At 43.9% G+C, this 18,207-nt stretch overlaps 1 protein-coding gene across 1 annotated transcript in view; it reads left to right on the top strand.

Annotated features, from left to right (window-relative positions):
- Rnf165 (ring finger protein 165) overlaps positions 1-18,207 on the top strand; it is a 107,568-nt gene that overhangs the window by 79,491 nt on the left and 9,870 nt on the right. The window contains exons 2-3 of the mRNA XM_028871975.2: positions 5,231-5,546; positions 13,161-13,271. Coding sequence (XP_028727808.1) covers positions 5,231-5,546; positions 13,161-13,271 — 427 coding nt within the window. The remainder of the gene's footprint in view (positions 1-5,230; positions 5,547-13,160; positions 13,272-18,207) is intronic.

Below are 18,207 nucleotides of genomic sequence, written 5' to 3'. Positions count from 1 at the left end.
TATATACCGTATATACAAGTAATAAATACCTAAACAATTCTCTAGTCCATTTGTATTTGACAAATTCAGACAAAAAACTCTATTATATATATTAACAATGTCCAGTCCAGTAACATCTGATAAACTCAGACAAAAAATTTTCATTACTTATCTTATTTAAAACAAGTAGTTCTTTTTTAAAAGTATTTTTTCTTTTCATAATAAATCCAGTAATCTACCTTTTGTTATTTTTATATCTTCCCCTTTTTCTTTTTAGTGTGGATTCAGTGACCTACCCATTTATCCTATTATTTCTTTGTTTTTTTTTAAACAAACTCTGAATCTAATCTCCTTGTTCAGCTTTTTTTCTGACCATTAACAATTAACAACTTGTAACCAACCATCATAAACAATGACAATATCCAAAACTCATTAAATGACCAAAAATCTCCCATCCCACCTCTTGGGAATATGGGCATCATTTTCTTAAAATTACTTCCTGCTTTCTGGGGGTGAAGACATCTTCAGGGAATCCTGAAAAGAAAATTTTTGGGTTAATTGCCAAGTCCTGTATCATTTGTCCAGTTGCTGCATAATGAGAAAGTGCAGGGCTTGTTTCAAGTCCTGGATCATCTCAGCTAGTCATCTCAAAATTGTCCTGGGCAGTTTGTAGTGCAAAGTCGATATTTTGGTGGTGTTAATCAGCTTAATGGCTTTATCATAGTCCAGGTGGAATCATTGTTGTGGGATCCTGTCATCTTTCTGAAGATTTCAAAGTTGCTGTTACATGTGGTCTTGGTTCCCTGCAGAATTTATTTATTTATTTATTTATTTATTTATTGCCTCCTCTGTGATTTGGAGCAATCACAGTCTGATAAATGTCTGTCTCTAGGAACCATGAATGTTTTTCCCTAGAAGAGAAAATCTTCACAGCAATTTCTCCCTACCATTTGTCTTGCCAAACTTTTCCAAAATGACCTTTGTCAATGCTTTCTTGTAACACGATGGTCCAGGCAATTCTTCTCTGAACAAGCAGTAGTAAACTCTTCGTCCTAGGTAGCAGCATCACCGCAGTCACCAACAGGATGAGAAGGAGCCAGCAACTCGGAGCAGCAGCCAATGCCTCCATAGTCCCACAGCTGCCACTGTTTGTAGTTAGGCTCCGGCCTTAGCTTCTCCTTAGCAAGCCTCCTAGGCTGGCCTCAGTCGGGATCCTCCTGCCTCTGCCTTCTTCAGCAAATCCTACCGGTGTGTGCCACCACAACTGGCCTAGTGTAGCTTGGGCCTGAGCCGGGGCCCACAAGGCCACAGGCAAGCAGCTTTTTCATGAATTCATACCACGAACATTGGGTGCCAGATGTAGCATGAATCTTAAAAGTTCTTATTAATAAAAACAAACCTGGAGCCAGGTATTGGGGTGAATGCTGGAAGATCAGAGAAGCAGAACAAGCCACAGCTACCTCACCTTGCCAATTCCTCAGCTGATCCTGTTTCCTCAGACTGGAAGCTTCTGAGTCCTCATCCAAAATGGATCTCAGCTGAACTGTGCTGCTCAAAGCCTAAAAGCTTAACCAGCCAAATGCTTAACCAGCCAAATGCTTAACCAGCCAAATGCTTCTAGTTTCTGGTCCTCACGCCTTATATACCTTTCTGCTTTCTGCCACCACTCCCTGGGATAAAGGCTGGCTTTCTGGGATTAAAGGTGTGTGTCACCATGTCTGGCTATTTCCAATGTGGCCTTGAACTCACAGAGATCCCGGTGGATCTCTGCCTCTGGAATGCTAGGATTAAAGGCGTGTGTGCCACCATTTTCTGGCCTCTGTATCTAGTGGCCGTTCTGTCTCTGACCCCAGATAAGTTTATTAGAGTGCACAATATTGTGGGGAACACAATACCACCACACATACCTATAGTCCTAGCACTCTGGAGACAGAGGCAGGAGGATCAAGAGTTCAAGGTCATCCTTGAACACAGTAAGTTCTAGATCAGCAATTCTCAGCCTTCCTAACGCTGTGACCCTTTAATACAGTACCCCATGTTGTGGTGACCCCCAACCATGAAATTGTTTTTGTTGTTGCTTCACAGCTGTAGTTTCGCTACTGTGGTGAATGGTGATGCAAATATCTGAGATGCAGATGGTCCTAGGCGACCATCAAAGGAGTCCTGACCCATAGGTTTAGAACTACTGTTCTGGACAATGAGCTCACAGACCCTTCAGCTGCCTCTCTCTGCCCATCAGTCTGCCCCTCAGGACAAAGGGCTGGCAGGCGCCTTGAGAGCACACAGCCCTCCACAGAGGGTGTCGGGGCGGTGGCTGTCTGTGGGGCAAGCCTAGCCTTCCCCTCTCAGCTGTCCAGGTCCAAGGCAAATTTAAACCATAGCCACAGTGCCTCCTTGCCTTCTAATTCCTGGCAAGTAGGCCAGGCTAGACCATGCGATATGGAGTCCGTGCACCTTTTGAATACCTGTAAGAGTCAGAAGCGCTCTTAGTTCTCGGGATTGGAAAGTCCCACAATGCTGCCTATGCAGTGGTGCTGTATCTCTTCCTGTGTGCTCCCATTTCAAGCCCAGTCATGGCCCTCATGGTTGCAAGGCTCTCTCTCCCAATAAAGCTCACCTGAAGGGCAATTCCACATCAGTTCATTTCTATTGACTCTTTAATTTATGAGAGTTAAAATTAATTTTACCTGTTTTGATATGAAAGTTTGAAATTACCTGCGCATGTCTCACACAGTTCTGTGGCAGAGCTGGCTTTAGTCTCACCAATATTTGTTTAAAAAGCAACTCCATTTTTGTTCTTTCCAACAGAGGCTAGCCTGGGCTACACGAGACCCTGTCAGGCCCTCCCAGTTGGTAATGGTTTGTTCAGACAGAATCCCAGCCCTTGTGTCTAACCCCTGCCCCAAATACCTGGAAGGCACTTGGGGCCTCTACAATTTTTAATCTTCTAATACCTAATGATCTAATATTCAACTTGTGACTGTTTGCAGATCTGTGTACTCTCCCTCCGGAAGGTTCTAGAACTGCCTCTGTCTTTATTGATTGCACATTTCATCGTATGTCCTAGTGTGCGGTTCTTGTCACCACTGTTGGCCACTGAGACCACCTTTCCTATCTGGAAAAGCAGACCTTCCGTCTGGGAAGTATTGCTTAAAAGGTTTCCCCCATAATCCTCTCCTCAGTATCTCCGCTGTCCTCTCCCTTACAAGTGAAGTTCAGAGTTCTGTCTCATCTGCATCCTGGAAAGTGTTCTCGGCTTGCCCTCCGGAGGGCTGTTCAGCTCCAGATTTTACCCTGTGTGATTTTAATTTCCAAGCTCTTCCCATCTTTGCCACTGATCCTTGTGAGAGCACTTCCTGTTGTTACAGATCCTATATCGTATTTCACAAAAGACATTGAAAAAAATTTTTTCTGGTCCTTGTATTATCTCTCTTCTCTTGGATTTTCTTTTTCTTTCTCATATCAAAGTCGGTATGTTCTCTCCCTTCACTTTTTGCCTTCTTCCAAAGACTGGTCACCCCTGGGTAGCCTGATTACATCAGAGTAGGTCACTAAACGTTGTTTAGAAGCTCTGTGCACACAGGAGAAATAACTTTCCAGCGAGTGGGCTTCAGGATACAGAGGCTGATGGGCAGCTAGGCATTTTATTGGGGTGTTCTGGACCACAAGCACCTGTAGGACACTTCCGGGGCCAACGACTTCCTTTGAGAGAAGTGGCCCCAGCTTCCAGCCCGGCGTACCTGTGTTGAGGGCAGAGCTCTCATATCTGGGGACAGAAGAAAGTGGGGTTCCAAAGTCCCATCCACTTGGGTAGATCTTCACCTGGTCCTGCCTCTGTGCCCAGTGTCCCTCCCCCATGCACTGGGACCTTTCGGGGAGACTAGGGAAGGGGAGGAGCTGTGCCTGTAGCTGCCCAGGGAGCAGGCCTAGCTTCCTTCTCTTAGTCCCATGCTGTCTCCGCCTTCCAAAGCAGCTGCTGCCTCCATTCCTGACCCTTCAGCCTCACAGGGCATCTGCCTACCGCTGGTTGACTGACCTTGACCCTTTGGTAGGTGCTGGGTTTCCGATTTCTCAGTTTTGCTAATTCCTCCATCTGCTTTCCAAATTCTGCTGACGTCTGTTGTCTGCTCATGTCACCTCTCCTGTTGCCTCTTTCTCTACCTTTTTCTTACCCTTCTGCTCTTAAGTCAGTGAGTCTGGGGAAGAGGCAGATGTGTGTTGAATCTATTAGGTGTTTGTGTGTGTGTGTGTGTGTGTGTGTGTGTGTGTGTGTGTGTGTGTTTGAGAGAAGTTTTCTCTGTTTAACAGTCTTGGCTGTCCTGGAACTCACTTTGTAGACCAGGCTGGCCTTGAACTCACAGAGATCTGCCTGCCTCTGCCTTCCAAGTGCTTGGATTAAAGGTGTGCACCACCACCACTTGGCTGAATCTATCAGTTTTAACAGGAATTCCCCTGAGGATCTTTCTGTAGCGTCAACTCTGCTGGCTGCCTTGTGGAAGGACTTCTCTAGTGCTGATGCTCAATTCTATTCACAAAATACTGGAGCCTCAGTTAGATATAACTGGAGTCTAGTTTATACCTGGATTTGTTTGCTTCTAAGTAAAGTCTAATTTTATAGTAAACAGACTGATATTTTATTTTTTGACTAAACTTTTTTATTTTGTCCCCCTACCCTCTTTTTTGAGACAAGGTCATTTCTACATAGCCTTGATTGTCCTAGAACTCACTATGTAGCCCAGGCTGGTGTCTGCCTCCCGAGTTCTGGGATTAAAGGCCTGAGCCAACAACGCCAGGCTTGATCGGTATTTTAAAAGGTCATTTTCTGTGATCCCTCCTGGCTTAAAACTGCAACACAAAATTTCAGCTGCTTATGATGGACTAGAACTTGTTCCGTAAAACCAGGACTTGGCTAAGTCGCCCTGAATTTTCTCTACGTGCACATAAAAAATTGCATGGAAAGAGTCTAATTCAAGAAAGCCAAGCCGGCTTTAGGGGCCGTTAAACCCCTTTAACACGTGTGCTATTTATAAAAAGGCTGCTTCTCTGTTCATGAAAACAAACACTCTTCCCCTGCTAACGCACCCAGAACCTTTACATGGGAGCGTTAAAGATGGTGGCACACCATCTTTGGGTGTTGGGAAGGTCTGGCCTTTCACCAGCTCCAGGTTGCCCAGGGGCGGGGACCCCCTGCTCAGGTGAGAGAGCCCTTTGCAGGTCCTCACCGAGACCTCTTTGTCTTTTGCCTCTACAGGTGCCCCCTTTCAAAGGTCTCAGCATCCTCACGCTACCTCCTGCCGCCACTTCCACCTGGGTCCCCCGCAGCCGCAGCAGCTAGCCCCGGACTTCCCGCTGGCCCACCCCGTGCAGTCGCAGCCGGGCCTCAGCGCCCACATGGCCCCGGCCCACCAGCACAGCGGCGCGCTGCACCAGTCGCTGACCCCGCTGCCCACCCTGCAGTTCCAGGACGTCACAGGTCCCTCCTTCCTACCTCAGGCCCTGCACCAGCAATACCTGCTGCAGCAGCAGCTCCTGGAAGCTCAGCACCGCAGGCTCGTTTCGCATCCCAGGTCGGCAGGGGCGGGGCCGAGGAGAGAGGGCGGGGCCGCGGAGGGGGCAAGGGCTGGGACAGGGCTTACTTCAAGCTTGGATGGTGTCGCAAGTGGTTCTTCAGGGGGTGGCTTTTGCCTCAGTTAGTGGCATTCATTCAGGTCAGAGTCTACTATGACTCCTCACATCACCCAGGTTCAGGGTCAGCGGCTTGGTAAGCAGTGACGCTTACCAAGCAGTGAATGTTTGCAGCATAAGAGGTTTGACTAAAGGTTTCTCAAGTCCCTTCCAGCTCTCATGGTGGCCTGATTCTGATTTTCCCCAGACCATACCAGAATACCAAAGGTATATGACTGGTTCTAGCTCTAGCCTCCAAAGGGCCAACGTCTAGTTGGAGGCTAGAGTTGGAGACTGGCTGTACACCATGAAACCGAATTAAATTAACAGTGATCAAGTGTCCTGATGTGGCAAGTCAGTACCCTTCTCTGAGCCTCAGCTGTAAAGACGAAGAAGAAATGGATGAGCACAGCTGGGTGCCTCTCAGTCTTCTGGGTTTCAGGGCCCTTTTCACACGCAAAAGTTAATGACTGCGAAGAACCTCTGCTTATATGGGTTTACCAAGTTAGAAATTTTAAAGTATCTATTAATTCATTAAAAATAACAATAGACTCCTCGTGCTAAATTTGTAAAACGTTCTCTTTTTAATTTTTAATTATTTTCCTTTTATTGAAAATAGATTTTTTTTCTCACATCATATATCCCAATTATGGTTTCCCTTCCCTCTACTCCTCCCAGTTCCTCCCCACCTCCCTTCCTATTGGGATCCATTCCCTTTCTGTCTCTCATTAGAAAACAAACAGGCTTCTAAGGGATAATAATATAATATAATAAAATGTAATAAGATAAAACAAAAAAATAAGTCAGAATTGGAACAACAGCAGGAACAAAAGAGCCTAAGAAAAGACAAAGGATCAGAGACCCACTCAAGAATCCCATAAGAATACTAACCTGGAAGCCATAATATATATGCGGAGGACCTGGTGCAGACCCGGTCAGGCCCTGTGCATGCTGCCTCAGTTTGTGAGTTCATACAAGCTTTGATCATGTTGATTTGAGGGCCTTGTTCTCCTGGTGTCTTCCATCCCCTCCAGCTCCTCAACCCTTTCCCCCTACTCTTCCTCAGGGTCCCTTTAGAGCTGTGTGTTCCAAAGTCGTGTGTGTGTGTGTGTGTGTGTGTGTGTGTGTGTGTGTTTGTGTGTTTGTGTGTCTGTATCTCTCTGTCTCTGTATCTCTGTCTCTCTGTCTCTCTCTCTGTCTCTCTCTGTCTCTCTGTCTCTCTCTCTCTCTCTCTCTCTGTGTGTGTGTGTGTGTGTGTGTATGTAGTGTCTGGCTGTGGGTCTCTGTATTTGTTCCCATTTGTTGCAGAAGGAAACTTCTCTGATGATGGCTGAACAAGGCACAGATCTATATGTATAGCAGAATGTTATTAAGAGTCATTTTATTGCCTTTTAATTTATTATTATTTTTTTAAAGAACAGTGGTATTTGAGTTTACCTTAGGTCCCAGGGTTGTCTAGTCTCAGAATCTTGGTCACCCAAGCAGTGTCCGGGATGGGTTCCATCTCACAGAGTGGCCTTAAGTTGAATTAGGTGTTTGTTGGTGACTCCCACCAGCTTTGTGCCGCCACTGCACTAGCATATCTTGCAGGCAGGACAGCACTGTAGATAAAGCGTTTGTGGCTGGGTTGGTGTTTATGTTCCACTTCGGGTAGCCTGCAGAGTACCTTCCTGTGCCAGAAACAGTAGAATATAGGGGTGAAGGCTCCATGTAGGCACCAGCTCAGCTTCTCCGTGTTCAGTGAGTTGTGTAGGTGTCTTCTGCAATGGGGCCTTGCTTTCAGTTTGCGGAGAGCAAACTATAGTCTTAGCAACAGCCTGGGTTGTTTGGGGATTCCCATGGGACCCCTTTGACCAACAGCTCAATTATATGTAACCCAGTCCTGGTACTGGAAGCTTCATTTGGTGACAATGAAGAGATATCCAGCTGGGGCTCTGTCTCCCCCACTTTCATTTAGGTTGCCCTCATATATGTATGTATATTTTAGGATGCTTTTACTGTATTAAGATTCCATACGACTCTTCAATGACCCTTCATTTTAGCTGTCTCTCCCTCATTACCTTCTTCCCACTTCCACTTGATTTTCCTGTTCCAGGCCCCCACCCCACCATCCATACCTATTTCTCTTTCCTAGTGAGATCTGTCTGTCTCCTCTAGTCCCTTACTCTATACCTAACCTCTTGTGGTTCTGTGGATTTTGGCTTGGTTATCATTGACTTAAGAGCTAATATCCATATATAAGTGAATACATACTGTATTTGTCTTTTTGGGTCTGAGATACTCACCCAGGATGATTTTTCTACTTCCATCCATTTACCTGAGTATCTAATGATCTGATTTTTTTTAAACTACTGAGTAATAATTCATTGTGTAAATGTACCACCTTTTCTTTATCCATTCTTCTGTTGAGAGACATCTAGTTTGTTTCCAGTTTCTGGCTATTATGAACAAAGCTGCTATGAACATGGCTGAGCAAATGTCTCTGTGGTATGATGCAGCATCCTTTGGGTATATGCCCAAGAGTGGTATACCAGGATCTTGATGTAGATTGATTCCCAGCTTCCTGACGAACCACCACACTGATTTCCATAGTGACTGTACAAGTTTGCACTCCCACCAGCAATGGAGGAGTGTTCCCCTTACTCCACATCCTCACCAGCATACGCTGTCACTTGTTTTGTTGATCTTAGCCACTCTGACTGGTATGAGATGGAATCTCAAAGTAGTTTTGATTTGCATTTCCTTGATGACTTATGGATGTTGAACATTTAAGTGTTTCTCAGTCTTCGAGTTTCCTTTACTGAGAATTCTGCTTAGATCTGTACCCATTTTTAATTGGATTTTTTTCTTGATAACTAGTTGTGGGTTTTTTTTTTTTGTGAGTTCTTTATATATTTTGGATATTAGCTCTCTTTCTAATGTATAATTGAAAAAAAGTCTTTTTCCATTCTATAGGCTACTGCTTTGTCCAATAAATAGTGTCCTTTGCTTTACAGTAGCTTTTCAGTTTCACGAGGTCTCATTTATTAATTATTGATCTTAGTGTCTGTGCTGTTGGTGTTCTGTTCAGGAAGTTATCTCCTGTGCCAATGGGTTCAAGGCCGTTCCCCATTTTCTCTTCTGTCAGGTTCAGTGTATCTGGTTTTATGTTGCAGTTCTTATATTTTTGGTTGTGAGCCTAGCCTTTAACAGCTGAGCCATCTCTCCAACCCTTATGTTGCAGTTCTTGATTCTCTTGGAACTGAGTTTTGTGCAGGATGATAAATATGAATCTATCTACATTCATCTACATGCAGACATCCCCAGTTATCAACACCATTTGTTGAAGATGATGTCTTTTTTCCAGTGTGTATTTCTGGCTTCTTTATAAAAAGTCAGGTGTCCATAGGTGTGTGCACTTATGTCTGGGGTCTTCATTCAATTCCATTGATCAATATGTCTGTTTTTGTGATAGTATTCTCCTGTTTTTATTATTATAGCTCTGTAGTACCATTTGAAATCAGGGATTTTTTGTATTTTCTGGTGTGTGTGTGTGTGTGTGTGTGTGTGTGTGTGTGTGTGTTTCCATATGAAGCTGAAAATTATCCTTTCAAGATCTGTGAAGAATTTTGTGGAATTTTGAATTTGTAGATTGCTTTTGGTAGCATGACCATTTTTACCATATTAATCCTACTGATCCATGAGCATCTTTCCATCTTCTGATATCTTCTTCAATTTCTTTTTTCAATGTCTTAAGGTTTTTATCACATAAGCTTAGTTAGAGTTACATCAAGATATTTTACATTTTTGAGACTGTTGTGAAAGGTATTGTTCTCCTTAATTTCTTTCTCAGTCTATTTGCTATTTGTATATAGGAGGGCTATTGATTTTTGTCAAATAATTTTGTACCCAGCTACTTTGCTAAAAGTGTTTATCAGCTGTAGGAGTTTCCTGGTGGAATTTTAGGGTCATTATTTCAGCCTATTGTATCATCTGCAAATAAAGATACTTGGATTTCTTACTTTCCAATTTGTATCCTCTTGATCTCCTTCAGTTGTCTTATATTCTAAGACTTCAAATACTATATTGAATATGTATGAAGAAAGTGGACAACCTTGTCTTGTTCCTGATTTTAATGAAATTGCTTTGAGTTTCTTTCCATTTAAGTTGATGTTGGCTAGGGGATTGCTGTAAACTGCCTTTATTACATTTAAGTATGTCCATTGTATCTCTAATCTCTCCAGGACTTTTATCATGAAGGATGTTGGATTTTGTCAAAGGCTTTTTCTACATCTAATGAGATGATTATGTAATTTTTTTTCTTTCAGTTTGTTTATATTGTGGATTACATTTTTTAAAAATGTACGTTGAACCATCCCTGCATCTCTGGGATGAAGCCTACTTGATCATAGTGGATGATCATGGCATGTTCTTGGATTCAGTTTGCAAGTATTTTATTATAAAAATTTGCATCAATGTTCATAAGAGAAACTGGTCTGCAATTCCTTTTCTCTGTTAGGTCTTTATGTGATTTGGGTGTCAGGGTAACCCTGACCTCATAAAATAAATTAGGCAATGTTCCTTCTGTTTCTATTTTGTGAAATAATTTGAGAAGTATTGTCATTAGCTTTTCTTTGAAAGTCTAATAGAATTCTGTGCCAAAACCATTTGGCCCTGAGATTTTTTTGGTTGGGAAAGTTTTAATAACTGCTTCTATTTCACTAGGGGTTATAAGTCTGTTTAAATTGCTTATCTGATCTTGATTTAACTTTGGTAAGTGTTATTTGTTGAGAAAATGATCCATTTCTTTTAGATTTTCCAATTTAGTGGAGTACATTTTTAAAAGTGTGTCCTTATGATTATCTGGATTCCCTCAGTGTCTGTTGTAATGTTCTCCTTTCCCCCCTTCATTTCTCAGTTTATGAATTTGGATATTCTTTCTACCTTAATTTGGATAAGGGTTTGCCGGTCATAATGATTTTTTTTAAAGAACCAACTCTTTGTTTCATTAATTCTTTGTATTGTGTTTTTTATTTATTTGTTGTTTATGTCTATTTTATTGACTCCAACCCTGAGTTTGATTTTATCTTGTCATCCACTACTTTTGAGTGTGATTTCTTTTTGTTCTAGAGCTTTCTGGTGTGCTGTTAAGTTACTAGTGGGATCTCTCCAATTTTTTTTTAATGTAGACATTTTAGTTCTCTGAACTTACTTGCCTCTTAGAACCTTCTACGTTGTGTCCCCTAAGTTTGGTTATGTTGAGTATTCATTTTCATTCAATTCTATAAATTTATTTCTTCTTTTTTTAAGACATGGTTTCACCATGTGTTTCTGACTGTCCTGGTGTGCATGTGTGCGTGCGTGCGTGCGTGCGTGCATGCGTGCGTGCATGTGTGTGTGTGTGTGTGTGTTTGATTTGCTAGTCTGGGGTTATTTATTTCTTGGATGTGGTTAACCTCTTTAGGTTGGCATTTTGTTTTTAGCATTTTCTGTAGGCTGGATTTGTAGATAGACATTGCTTAAATTTGGTTTTATCATGGAATGTCTTATTTTTTCCATCTATGATGACTGAAAGTTTTGCTGGGTATAGTAGTCTGAGCTGGCATGTGCAGTCTCTTAGTGTTTATAGAACTTTTAAAGTCTCCATCAATAAGTCAGATGTAATTTTAATAGGTCTACCTTTATATGTTACTTGGTCTTTTTCCCCTTGTAGCTTTTAATTTTATTTCTTTTTTTCTCTATGTTTAGTGTTTTGGTTATTATGTGCCAAGGCAACTTTTTTTCTGGTCCAGTCTATTTGGTGTTCTCTATGCTTTTTGTACCTGTATAGGCATCTCTTTCTTTAGGTTAGGGGAATTTTCTTCTGTGATTTTGTTGAAAATATTTTCTGAACCTTTTAACCTGGATTTCTTCTTCTTCCTCTATTCCTATTATTCATAGATTTCATTCTTTCAGGATGTCCCAGATTTCCTGGTTGTTTTGTGACAGGATTTTTTATATTTAACATTTTCTTTGAGTGAGGTATTCATCTCTTCTATTGTGTCTTCAGTGTCTGAGATTTTTTCCTTCCATATCTTGTATTCTATTCATGATGCTTGCCTCTGAGTCTCCTGTTTGAGTTCCTAAATTTTTCATTTCTAGAATTCCCTCAGTTTGGGTTTTCTTCATTGAATCTGTTTCCGCTTTCAGATCTTGAATGGTTTTATTTCCTTTCTTTCCATTGTTTGTGTTTTCATAGAATTCTTTAAGGAATTTATTAATTTCCTCTTTAAAGACCTCTATCATAACCATAAAGGCTGTTTTATGGTCTTTGTCTTGTGTGTCAGCTGTTTTGGAGTTCTCAGGACCTGCTGTGGCAGGGTTGCTGGACTCTAGTGGAGACATATCATCCTGTTACTGATTGTTTTTACACTAGTATCTAGGCATCTGGGTTTGCGAAGATTGTAATTCTAGGTGCTGATATCTGGTCTTGTCTATGTTGAGTGTTTTGTTCCTTGGCTTCTTTTTCCTCTCTGGTTCTTAGGAGAGTGTGGTGGCTGTGTGTGGCCTGGTAGGAAATTCTTCTGGGATCCTGATAGCTGTGGCCACTGGGGGTTCCAGGTCAAATGTGTTTCTAGGTGTTGGGAGCTGACCCTTAGAAATGGGGATGGGCTAGAGAGAGATGCTAAGGGGGTCCACAGGAGGGAGGACAGCAGGGTGTCCCACCAGGATCTGCTAGTCCCCTTGGAATGGGACAGAGGTGAGGGGAAGCCACAACAGGTGGTGTGCTATAGAGCTGGGGATGAGACCCGGGGATTGGATCTGGAGAGAGGAGGGAGAGGTGAAGATCTGCAGTTGGCCTACATGCTTCTCTGACCTGTGCATTCCCAGGGCTATAAAATAATTCTTATGAAAAATGTCCATGTATCAATTTAGTGAGAAGAACCACTCAAAATGTATTTGTAAGTCTCTGTGACACACAGCTTGACAGAACTTATCTGCGCCCTCATGTCTGCTTCTGTACTAGATCTTGAAGAGTCCTATGTCACAAAGTTTCTGGAAAGTTCCACTGTTTGCTTTCAAGAGAGTGAAAAGGAAAATAGTTGGTTTTTGGTTTTTTTCGTCTCAAGCTACCTAAAGGGCTTCACTGATTCCTAAGGGTGCTTGGGAAAACTCAGGCTTGGTGACAGATAGGTCCTCAAACATTGGTGACTAGATGCCTGGGATTGCTGGGACAGCCAGACAGTGTTGTGGAAAGTCAAGGAGAAAGGCTGCCATGATTTGGTGTTCAGGGAAGTAAGTCTTCCTGGAGAAGGAGAACTCTGACCTGGGCCTTGGAAGCTAGGGAGAGTGTGGCAGAGAGAAGAGAATGGTGGGGGCAGATGAGAGGATTCAGGGGAACAGTCTCTGCTCACCTGGGAAATTCCTTGTTGTTTGGGAACTTTAGTTTCTGTGGGGGATGGCAGAGTGGGGCATCCTCAGTAGGTGGAGGGAGCATCACTCGAGCTTTAGGAGGCCCAGGCAGCCTCTAACACAAAGGTTTCTTTCTTTCTGTGCAGGCGGAGTCAGGATCGAGTGTCTGTTCACCCCCACCGCCTCCACCCCAGCTTTGACTTTGGCCACCAACTGCAGACACCTCAGCCCCGGTATCTGGCTGAGGGCACTGACTGGTGAGTGAGTGTGTAAGTGAGAGAATGAGTGAGTGAGTGAGTGAGTGAGTGAGTGAGTGAGTGAGTGTGTAAGTGAGTGAGTGAGTGAGTGAGTGAGTGAGTGAGTGAGTGAGTGGGATGCTGGGGAGTGCAGGAGGGAGGACGGAGATCATGCTAGACCCACGGAGTTTCTGTTTTATATTACTTTCCAATGGTACAGGCTACACCCAGTCTTCACTTTTGAATGGTGCAAGTTAGACCCCAGTCTACTGAGCCCTGGTATCTATTTCAGTCACCTACAGGGCCTGTTTGTGGGTAGGAGCTCAGTGTAACCGAACACTAGCCTGGGCCAAGTCTAAGGTTTGGTCTTGATGGTCCTGCCAGAAAGAAGGGAGACAGGATATAAAGCATTTCCCAGGCTCAGGAGGGCTACAAACCAGTAGACTCTAGAGGACAGCTTGGGAGGAGAACACAGAGGTGCCAGGGTGGTCTGGGAAGGCTTCCTGGAGGGGGTGGTCAGTAAGAATCCACAGAGAAATGATAGAGCTTATAGGCAAGGCAGTACAGGGAGTGTGACTTGGGCTGAGGTCAGAGGGAAGGGAAGGACTGTGGATAGGCACTAGAGAGGAAGAGGGAGGGTGTTGTGTGTTAGGGACAGGTGGCCCTTAGGGAAGTCTTCCAGTCACCCATGCTTCTGGGATTTTGTAGTCCATTCACCTCTCCAGCTGTCACCCAGGAGAGACCTGGTCTTAACTAGAGTCAAAGATGTTAGCCGGGCATTGGTGGCGCACGCCTTTAATCCCAGCACTCGGGAGGCAGAGCCAGGCGGATCTCTGTGAGTTCGAGGCCAGCCTGGGCTACCAAGGTAGCTCCAGGAAAGGCGCAAAGCTACACAGAGAAACCCTGTCTCGAAAAAAATCAAAAAAAAAAAAAAAAAAAGATGTGTAGTTCACTGGTTATGCATGCAATCGTGCCTGCAGTGGATTTCTGAGGAGTTGTTGCTAAAATCCCTCTCCTGAGGAAATAGACCAGTGTCTACTCACTCCCTTCAAGGTCCAATCGACAAGTGAAAAGTTTGATTTCACCAAAGTTTCTCCTTGAGAACCAACGAGTTTATTGGTTTCCTTATAGTGTACAGATGAAGAGCTGCTTACAGGTGACCCCAAAGCAGCTTCAGTGGGAAGTTCAGTGGTCCTCTCCATCCCTCCTTCTCTGAGGGAATGTCAACAGTCCACAGGCCTTATCCTGATTGATGCTCAAGCAGGCACAGCTGATCTCAGGGATCAGCTTATGTGTGTATGTGTGCTTATGTGCACATAAAGAGTCACAGAGAGAAACAAATAGACTGTAAACAGTGGCTTTGTGGGGAATGTAAGTGAAGTGTATCCTGGAATTCTTTGTTTTTCTTGCAACTTTTAGATAAAGAACACAAGAAGGGGTGGGGAAGGAGAGACGACTATTTTTTTTTTTAATTCTTATTTTTTGGTTTTTCGAGACAGGGTTTCTCTGTGTAGCTTTGCACCTTTCCTGGAACTTACTCTGTAGCCCAGGCAGGCCTTGAACTCACAGAGATCCACTTACCTTTGCCTCCCGAGTGCTGGGATTAAAGGCGTGGGCCACCACCGCCCGGCTAGTTTTAAAAGCTGACATGCCAGTGTATCGTCTTGCGCACTTTGGGCCCGGAAAGCTGGTTAGGTCAGGGCGGCTTTGGGAGCCACCCCTTCCTCTATAGCGGGAACTGATTCACAGTATAGCTCTTGTTGACCGTCTGCTTCCCATGCTTCTGGGGGCCAGAAAGAGCGCTGTAAGCGTGTTCTGACTCCCATCCTCAGCATCCTCAGGTACTCCCCGTTAAAACTGAACCGTCTCTTAAAAGATGGATCACACCACTGCCGACTTCCGCCCAGCCTTTTCCCAATTAGCAGATTCAAATTAGGAAGATTTAATTGCAGTCTGGATTCAGTTCTGTCCCTCAGCAGTCAAGTCAATTCAGTTTGATTCAATTCAGCATACGCGGAGCACCCAGAGCCCTTGAACACAAACACAGGGTCCGACGCCGCACGTGGGACCACAAGGTGGGGGTCGACGGCGGGACCCTGCAGTAAGGTCGCCCTTGGCAGGAGGCAGGAGCAGTGCGATGTGTCGTCCCTGTCCTTAGCTTGCTTATCCATCCAAACCTGGTCTTATTTCTCTTTTCGACCTCTCTGCATTCCCTGCTGCCCTGAGAAACACTAAGAATAGGAATCCGGAAGGCTGGTCCATATTCTACAGTCTTGTGTGGACTCACTCCCCACCCCCCAGACACTGGGTACACCCCCATTTTTGCTGGGTACAGGCTTCTCTAATTTTTTTGTTTAAGAATATCATTCCATGGTTTTTTGGTCTGCTTTATGACTTGTAAAAAATCTGAAATTCTTTTTTTTTTTTTTGAGACAGGATTTCTCTGTGTTGTTTTGGGTGCCTGTCCTTGATCTCACTCTGTAGGCCAGGCTGGCCTTGAACTCACAGAGATCGGCCTGGCTCTGCCTCCTGAGTGCTGGGATCAAAGGCCTGCGCCACCACCGCCCAGCTTGAAAAATCTGAAATTCTTCTCTCTTTTCATGGCTCTTCTGGTTCCTTGGGCTGGCGTTAGAATTTTATTAGTATTTTCTAGGAATTTATGTATCTCGGGCAGATTCTCTTTTTGTAGCTCTGCTTGAAAGATGCGGAGGGCTTTGAATCTGTGTCCTTTGGCTTTTTAGCAGTTTTTGGAAATCTTTTTTGCAAGTTTTTCTAACATGTTTCTTTTCTTTTATCTTCCTTTGGCCCTTTGGAAAGGGTGATCCTTGTTTACCCATCAGGCTGCTCGCTAGGCAGTGTCACTGAGGTTTAAATTTCTCTTCCTTTTTGTCTGTATGCTTCATTTAGATTATTTTTATTGCTGGGTGTTTAAATCACTAGTCTTAATCTGGTGTTGACCCAAGCCAGTGAAGTTTCCATTTTCAACATTGCATTTTTCATCCCAAGAAGCTCCTCTTACACCACTGTTGAAACCTCTTCCCTGTGTTTGTGATTCTCTATGCACTTGGACATGGCTATAATGGCTATTTCGGCGTCTTTATTCACTAATTCCGCCATCACTGCCGCTTTCTAGTGTCAGGGTATTTCTGTGGTCTGATTTTCCCCCGACTGTAGGACATATTATCCTTCTTTTAATCATGACCTGCTGAACTGTGGACATTGTGAGCTATAGATTGTTGAGTAACTGGAATTGCTTTGGTCATTTATGAACGCTGGGCTTTGTTCTGGTAAACAGCACTTGTGGATCTGTTGGAGCCTTTGGAGGCTTGTGAAGTCTTATTACAGCAGATCTCAAATGTCCCCAAATCAGCAAGTACTCGAGATCTGCCGTAATAAAGCTTAGAGGCCAGCTTTAAAAGAGTGTTCTGAAGTCTACTAAAGGCCCTTAGTGGTGAGCAAGAAGTCTCATTCTCAAACAGAATTTAAATGTCTTTTGATCTGTCTAAATTCTAGGAATCACTATTTCCATGGGTACTTTGTTCAACCTGTGGGATGTCACCCTACACAGTCATCCTCAATCTTCCTAATGCTGCTACCCTTTAATACAGTTCCTCATGTTGGGGTGAACCTCAACTATAAAATTATTTCTGTTGCTCCTTCATAACTGTAATTTTGCTTCTGCTGTGAATCGCGATGTAAATGTCTGATATGCAGGCGTTTGATATCTGATATGCGAATCCCTGTGAAAGGGTCAGTCCAGGGGTCACGACCCACAGTTGAGAAACTGCCCTACCCACATACCTTACTGTTCAGTAAAGACTCAAGGGGACACCACAGACTTCTGGAGCTCTCATTTGGTGCAATGACTTCCTCTTCAGGACACTGTACCACAAATGTCAGGGACCTCAGCTCCCTGCAGGAAGTGAGCGAGTCCTTCACCTGAGAACACCAGTCTATCTCAAACGCCAGTGTGTGGTTTTCTGGCCTGGACACCTTCTTGGGCAAAGTCAGTGAGGCTGTAGGGTCATCTGGGTCACAGCTTTGTGCTGGTTTATGCGGTATCCAAAAGGAGATGCTGTATGTATTCTGTCCAGTTTTCCAGTATAGTCTCTGTTATCTTAAAACATGGCTGGAAGCAGGGACCCCTTTAATGATTCTCTCTCTCTCTCTCTCTTTCTCTCTCTCTCTCTCTCTCTCTCTCTCTCTCTCTCTCTCTCTCTCTCGTGTGTGTGTGTGTGTGTGTGTGTGTGTGGACACTAGACTGCTCTTCCTGAAGAGTCTGCCTTATCTAGATTTTGCTGTTATACTCTGATCACTCTGACATCACTTTAGATGTCCTCAAAAGTGGAACAAGGGCAGCTCATGCCTGCAATCTTAACATTTTGGAGGTGGAGGCAGGATTGTGAGTTCACTTCTGGCCTAGGCTACAGAGTAAGGCCCTGTCCTAATAAACCATTTAAAAAGTCCCCAGTTCTCTCTCTCTCTCTCTCTCTCTCTCTCTCTCTCTCTCTCTCTCTCTCTCTCTTCCCCTCCCTCCCTCTCTCTACCTTTCCCTCCCTTTCTCCCTCTCTTTTTCTCTCTCCCTCCCTCTCTTTCCCTCCCTTCCTCTCTCTCTCCCCATCTCTCTCCCTCATTCTCTTCCTCTCTCCCTCTCTCTCTTTTTTCTCTCCCCCTTCCTCTCTTTCCCTCTCTCCATCTCTTATTTCTTAGCAGAAACACTTTGGAAACAATACCGTTTTTCTACCAGAAAGTACTCTGTGTGGCTGCCTGTCCTTCTGTAATGTTGGCAGAAATTGATGACCTCTGTATGGGTCTTTATTTCTTTGGAGGATGTAAAATGGTGACAGGTAATTTAATAATTCCTTATTCATATGTGTGCTGGAAAACTTCACTATGAGAAATGACCCTCATCAACCATTTGGTTACTCTGAGTACTTTGGCAAGGCAGACACTTGTG

This window comes from Peromyscus leucopus, chromosome 19 (genome assembly GCF_004664715.2).
Source record: "Peromyscus leucopus breed LL Stock chromosome 19, UCI_PerLeu_2.1, whole genome shotgun sequence".
In the NCBI taxonomy this organism is placed as follows: domain Eukaryota; kingdom Metazoa; phylum Chordata; class Mammalia; order Rodentia; family Cricetidae; genus Peromyscus; species Peromyscus leucopus.
The sequence above is the reverse complement of the archived record's forward strand: the minus strand, read 5'-3'. Positions and strand labels throughout refer to the sequence as shown.